This window comes from Tenrec ecaudatus, chromosome 2, assembly GCF_050624435.1.
Source record: "Tenrec ecaudatus isolate mTenEca1 chromosome 2, mTenEca1.hap1, whole genome shotgun sequence".
Classification (NCBI taxonomy): Eukaryota; Metazoa; Chordata; class Mammalia; order Afrosoricida; family Tenrecidae; genus Tenrec; species Tenrec ecaudatus.
In genome coordinates this window covers 197573569-197580738 of record NC_134531.1, presented here as the reverse complement: position 1 = coordinate 197580738, position 7170 = coordinate 197573569, and the positions used below count along the sequence as shown (strand labels likewise).

Below are 7170 nucleotides of genomic sequence, written 5' to 3'. Positions count from 1 at the left end.
GCACAATGGGTATGAATTCAGAAGGAGATTGTGGGGGTGGGGTGGGGGGAGAAAAAGTGTGGAGCCAAGTCAAAGAAGTTAGGTTTACTCTTTGCATCTCATGAAATGTAACACCAACGACTATTGCAGGTGTTTGGCTTAATTTAAAGTAGTCTTAGATAATTCATGGTGGTTGAGACTAATTTACTGTCAATTGAAAACCTTGTCTTCAAAGCCCACCTGGGGGTTGTGAATTCTCCTAGTGCTCAGAAAAACAACCAATACCTTTTTTTACCACAGGTGTGTTCAGGCACATGCATGTAACTGCAATGTGGGCATTTTTAGGTAAAGTGACATCATTATTTAAAAAGGAATGGTGTGTGTTCAGAATTTTGCATCTGGTTCTTGTGATGGTGCCTTGAGGCCACAGCTAAGTTAGTATAGTTTTATTCGTGTGTATTTCTACTAAACCAGGGGTTGGAAGCACATGCCGCTAATGTTTCTGTGAGTCTCATGACCAAATCTGTAAAACCATAAAGCCTTCATAAAACAAAGGAAATTAATTTGCCAACCTGAGATCATAATCAGGTACAGATTTTCATCTTTCCCTGGGGACATCTACTGATGATTATAGTCTTCAAAGCTGTTATGACGTCCTTGTTTCTCAGACTATAGATGAGAGGGTTAAGCATTGGGGTCAAGATGGCGTTAAACATAAAGAGGGACTGGTTTAATTTGGGAGTCTTAGAGGAACCTGGCCTCATGTAGACCAATATGGCGGGGCCGAAGTACAGGCTCACCACACAGAGGTGGGAAGAGCAGGTGGTGAGAGCTTTGTTCCTGCCCTCTGGGGAGTTCATGCGGAGTACAGCGAGGACGATGAGGGTGTAGGAGGTCAGAATGAGACTCAGTGGAATAAGGACCACCAAAAAGCTCGAGACGACCACTGATTTCACATAGGCTGAAATGTCCTCACAAGTCAGCTTCAGGAGGGCCATGCCTTCACACAAAAAATGAGGAATCTTTCGTGGGCGACAAATTGGGAAGTGCATGGCATAGGCTGTATGGATCAGGGAAGTAACTGCTCCTCCTACCCAGGAGCCAATGACCATTTGTGTACAGATTGTGTGACTCATGATGACTGAATATCGCAGAGGGTTACAGATGGCAACGTAGCGGTCATAGGACATGAGGGTCAACAAGAGGCACTCAGCAATCCCCAGGGTTAAGCTAAAGAAGATCTGGGTTCCACAGCCAATCTGAGATATGGTTCTCTTCCCTGAGAAGAAGTTTGTGACCATTTTGGGGACAGAAGTTGAGATCAAGGCCAAGTCAATGAGAGAGAGCTGACTGAGCAGGAAGTACATGGGGGAGTGGAGTCGGGAATCCAACCAGATGAGAAGAATGAGAACCGAGTTGCCCATCACAGCCACAAAGTAGACCAGAAGAATGATGCAGATGAGGATCACAAGATGACTCAGTTCAGGCCAGAGCCCCAGAAGGATGAAGTCTGTGGTGACAGTCTCATTATCTATTTCCATGGCTGACCATCATCACCTTAACGCAAGTGCAAAAACATTGTTCTGTCAGATGACATGTTATTGTTTAACTGTTCTACCTTCACTCCTAAGACTCCTTTGAATTTATTCTTCCCCTCTTTCTTTGTTGTGTTCTTAATACTCTGAATAATTTTTTAACATAAAAAATTTTCATGGATCAATTATTAAACTTACATACTTACTGTTGCAAACAGCCATCATGGACTAATTCATTAATCATATACTTAATGAATCATTAAATTCATATAAATTTTGCTGCAAATTGCAAACTAAGAACTTAAGTATATTCAAATACCCTATTAATAAGCAGTCCATCTGATGAAAATTTACCATATGTATTTATTAATGAACCAATCCAATTATTACCTGAGGTAACTTGAAGGAACAAGTGCAGTAGATATGTCATAACAATTTTATATTTCCTGAGAATAACATTCTTCCTTGGTCTTGTGAAACTTTGGGCATACTGGGGGAGGTTTTTTTTTATCATAGGTGGTGTAGAGGCCTGAGGAGAGAAATGCATTCTTAGAACTGAGTGTTCAGACTACTTGTCCATTGGTTCTTGCTCTGATCACAATGACAGCCAATGTGCACCACAAGGACAAACCATGACATGAGCATTCAGAGACCTGACAAGTTCTATGACTACCAGTTTCACACAAGTTGCCTTTTTCTGTTTGAATTCGAAACCAGTGATTCATGTAACCCCAGGTTCTAATTGATGCTGTAGATTCATAAGATTGTGAGATGCTTAAAATGAAACACACACACACACACACACACACACACAACAGTGGATGGAGGAGCCACCATTTCATTTTGTTTTAATTGTGAATGTGGTATTACCCACTTCCAAAGACTCTCATCAAATGTCTCCACTTTCATGGTTTTTCCAGTTAGATTTAACTTCTCCACTTCTCTCCTCCTATGTTTATCATCTGTGAAGTTGTTTGTAGCACTCTGCTTTATATCATAATTGCTTGTGAACTAAAATCTCATCCTTGACTCCTATAGTTTATTAATCCTCACAGAAAAGGGGTTCCACCTGTTTTGTTTATAAATATAGAACCCCCATTCAAGACTGTCTAGTCTGGGTCATCAGGGGACAGATAGTCAATTACTGTGTTATGAGTTGACATGTTTGTAGATCTATATATTTCAAAAGATTAATACCATATTTTATATAAAGAACACATGCCTTCTGTGTTTCTTTGCCAATGCTCTTTCCCTCTAGAAGGCATTTTCATAAATGTCCTATGAAAACTTTTTTACGACAATAGTTGGAAACAATAGCACTTGGAAGGTGCATATTCTTGGCATGAACTATCAAGATATAATGAACGATAAGGTTCATGAAATCAAACCACTGCAAAATTACCCAAACTTGTTTTATGAAAAAAAAAATCATGTGGGGATGCTTGTCAAAAATATTTTAATGTACTCCTGTACCCGATTCTTGACCTACAGAATGAGTCTTCAGGTGATTTTTATAAGCAGATAAACTAAAACCAAATCAAACTCACTGCCATTAACTCTATGCAGATTCATATAATCATACAAGTTAAGAAAAATGCAGGAAATGAGACTCAGAGACTAAGCGGCTTGCTGTATGTCATGCAATAGAAGAGGCAAAAAGTGAATAACTTTGATGTGTCTTTTGATCTACATATGGTACTTTATTATAAATTATTCCTGAAAAATAAAGAAGCTACTATTTTCCATTGGTTTCTTCCCCTTTTACAGGATACATAAATAATTATGCATTCTCAAAGAGTATACAGACATCTAATAATATTTCTGATATTTATGGGCTATTATGTGAATTCAAAATTCTGTGTTAACGTATTTGTGTATTCATTCTCTGTTTTTTTTCCAGACTCATTTTACTCATGTACTCAGTTACTTTTACTCTACACCCATATTGAGGCGTGCATCAATGTCAAACTCTAGTCTAGAACATAAAGATTCAGCGATAAGTAGAAACATACCTCTCACTTTAGTAATTTTAAGGCAAAAGGCATGCCATTAATTCAATAAAATGCCAGATTTGTTACTGTAAAGGCTTGTCCTACAACTGCAAGGCAGCAAGGCAAGTCTTCATAGTACAGGTGACAATTAATTGTTTCTTAAGTGACGAGTATGTATTTCTGGTCAGCGTGGGCATTCCCGCTGGTAGGAGTGTCTTGTATGATGCAGGAGGGAATAGCATAGAGATGGGAAATGGAGTGAATTGACATGTTTGTGGCTCACAATTTCTGCAGCAAATGGGGAGGAAGTAAGCAGCCTTGGAAGTAACTGCTATATTGGGTGGGAATGGGGGCCAATGCACATTGCTATGCTGATTGCTATGCTGAAAAGAGAAGGGGGCCAATGGCTTTAATAGCAGTTTTAGGAGGCCAACTTTCAGCCAACACTTGGGACACTACAGATGTTCAGTGCATGTTCATGACTTCCTGACTTTCATGTCAGGTGCACTGATCGATGCAATTCATGCATGCACTGTGGTGACTGGTGAGGATCTGTAGTATACTTCTCTGTGAACATATTATGTAGCCAAGTTCTGGTTTGTCTCACAGTCCTAGAGACCGTATTTCACATAGCTTTTGGACAAAACACAAGTGATTGGTGCCTTGTTCAGAGAATTGTACTTCATGCAACTGAAACAGTCATGATAACTTTACGTTTTCCGATTGCGTGTATGCATGTGTATGTGTGTGTGTGCACGCGCGCATGTGCGTGTGTCGGTATAATGAGAACCAGCTAGCAATAATCTTGGTCACTTTCCCTACTTAATCCATTTCAATAAAGTCACTATAACTCCTGTTTGGGTCTTTCCTTCTCAGATGGTTTCCTCCGCCCACCTCAGCTACTCAGGGTTCTAGACTATTTTTATAATGGTCAAAATGTGATCCCAACAATGGACCAGTGACGCTTATTATTCTGATATTGAATCTGGTGCTTGGTGTGTTGGCGTGGCATTCCCTAATAGCAAGGTCAAAGCCTTCAGGACATTGCAAAGGCCTCCAGTGCCAGCATGACAAGCACCAGAGTCAAAGTCGTGGGAAAATGCGGCTCCTTCTCGGCTGCTTCCATGCTGATCTGCATGTGAGCAGCCACCTACTCAATCTACCAATCAGATGGAGCCCAGACAGCAACCTCTGCTTTTTACTTTCCCCCAATTTCTCTGTTTTATGTCAATTCATATTTTGAACTTTACTTAACTTCATGCCTTTCGGTTTTCATTTTCTTCACCCTCTTGTTATCATCTTTTCTTCTCATTCCAAAATTGACTCTTACACACACCTTGACTTCTTCTCTGTAATTATAGGCTCGGTTATGTAGGCCTGGTATATAGGCCTGCCATAGTCTGCTCAGAGTCAAGCACAGAACCTGTTTATGTTTTTCTGGCTTTAATGATTTTAGTCAACCAATCAGTATTCAACTTAGAAGGAAAAATGGTGAAAACCCTGAAATATATAATATATGGACACAGGGATATATATATATATATATGTATATGTCAATATCACATGGATCCGTTTCTACTCAAAGAGAACCACAGATTTGTTTGCCATTGTTCAATGTAAGATTTAGTAGCCAAGACATTTTGGGGATATTAACTCCAAACATGGAAATATTTGCTCAGCATTTAAAGTATTTTAGTTACAGCGATTGGATTTACTACTTTGTCCACTGAAATTCATCTAAAATTATTTTGTACAGCTCACAAGGGTAGAGCCTTAACAACAAAATAATACTAGCATCAATAATAATAATGATGATAATTGTTTAATCATCAAATGCTAATACTTTATATGAATTGTTATGTAATTATATAATTGTCTGTGATAATGAATTGCCTCCCCATTTTACTGAAACTTAGAGGAATTGTAATATTTCCCTAAGGTATAGAAGTCACAAGGTGATCCTCAGCAGTCTGATTATAGTGCCTCAGTTTACACAAATTATGTTTCCCAAAATTATATTAGAATTTAAAAGATACAATTTTTTGAATTCCAGTAAATATCTACTTAGATGAGGCTAGAATTTTAACGGTTGACTCTCAAAAATCAGACACCTATAGGAATTCTTCAGGAACTCATAATGCCTCGACGTCATGTACTACGCACATGTTTCAGAGAATACAGGCACCTCTTCACTCACCACAATCCTTGTTTGAATCTCTCCTTTGTATCTCTGCTTCCTCCAGATCCTCCTCCTTGAAGATGGCAGATAAGAGAACCAGGTAGAAAAACACACATCTCCCTCCTACTATCTTTCTAGAATTGATTAATAAGCATGGCCTGATCGCTGTTGGTTCACCTGAAAATAAACATGCTGCTTATTATTATGTCCTCCTAGCTTTATGAAACATCCTAATGTATTGCATTCTCTCCCTTGAAATAACCAGGAGAGCATGGAGATGGGACAATGATGGGGACACACGGTGGGGAGACATGGGGGAATGGAGCCTAACAGATCAGCAATTGGAGTAAAGCCGAGCCACAGAGCCCCTGAGGAGCCCCAAGAATGGACTTCGGGTGAGGAGGTTCAGCCTCCATATCTCCCTCAGGATCAGGGGAGAGGGTCCCATGGGGACCAAAAAACAGACCTGGGCCTATCTAGGCTATTTTTTATTTTTTCTCTTTCTCATCTTTTTCTCTTCCCTTTTCTTTCTTCAACCATAGGTTTTCTTATTGTTTGGACTTGGACATGGATGGTTTGCCTAATTATATGGGTTGGACCATGGGAGGGAAACCCAGGGAGAAGGCAATGGGCCAGTGGCCCAAGAAGATAGAGAGGGAAGAAGATAGTGGGGAGATGGGTGTGGTAAGTGGACAGTGCCAGGAACAGGGGAATAACAAGGGAAGTGGAACCAGCATCTAGGAGAGGGTAGAGAGCCTGTAAGTATTAGAGCAACACCAAGCTAGTGGAGAGGAAGCACTGAGAGGGAGAAGAAGGGATTAAGTGATGGTGGGGCAGGAGGTGGCAAAAGGAAACAGAGGCAAGCTCTAGGAAGCAAAGGCATAGATAGGGAGATTAACTGGTGTACACTTATGCAAATGCATAAATCCATAACAATGGTGGTATGGACCTGTATACATATATTTATAAGGCAATACACTGAAGCTGCAGATGGGCCTTGCGCTTCTGCTCATACCTCCCAATACAAGAACACTGTTTTAAGAAATTGGCAAAATGACAGTTTTAAGAAATTGGCATTCTCTCTCCACTCCTGCCCCACCTCACACACACACACACACACACACACAAACACACACATACCCTCACACACGATCACTGAAGACAAAATGGATGCATAAGCAGATGTGGATAAGACAAAGGATGGTGTCCGGCTTTAAAAGATACAGAGTCTGGGGTCTTAAAGGCTTGACGGTAAACAAACGGCCATCCAGCCATGAAGCAACAAGCCCACATGGAAGAAGCACACCAGCCAGTGCAACTGTGAGCTGTCAAGACTGGGCAATGGGCATCACTGGAAACAGGCATCAGAAGTTTCACAACAAACAGTAAACAAATAAACAAAATTGCATTGGTGAGAATTGAGGGGGGTTGGAGTGGAGAACCAAAGCCCATCTATGGACAATGGAGCATCCCCCACACAGAGGAG

General features: G+C 40.4%; 1 protein-coding gene across 1 annotated transcript; it reads right to left on the bottom strand.

The window, feature by feature from the left end:
• Window positions 1-563: 563 nt before the first annotated feature.
• LOC142440312 (olfactory receptor 2AJ1-like) lies at window positions 564-1520 on the bottom strand. Its single transcript, XM_075542784.1, has one exon. The coding sequence runs from the start codon at window positions 1518-1520 to the stop codon at window positions 564-566; it is 957 nt and encodes a 318-aa protein (XP_075398899.1).
• Window positions 1521-7170: the final 5650 nt, after the last annotated feature.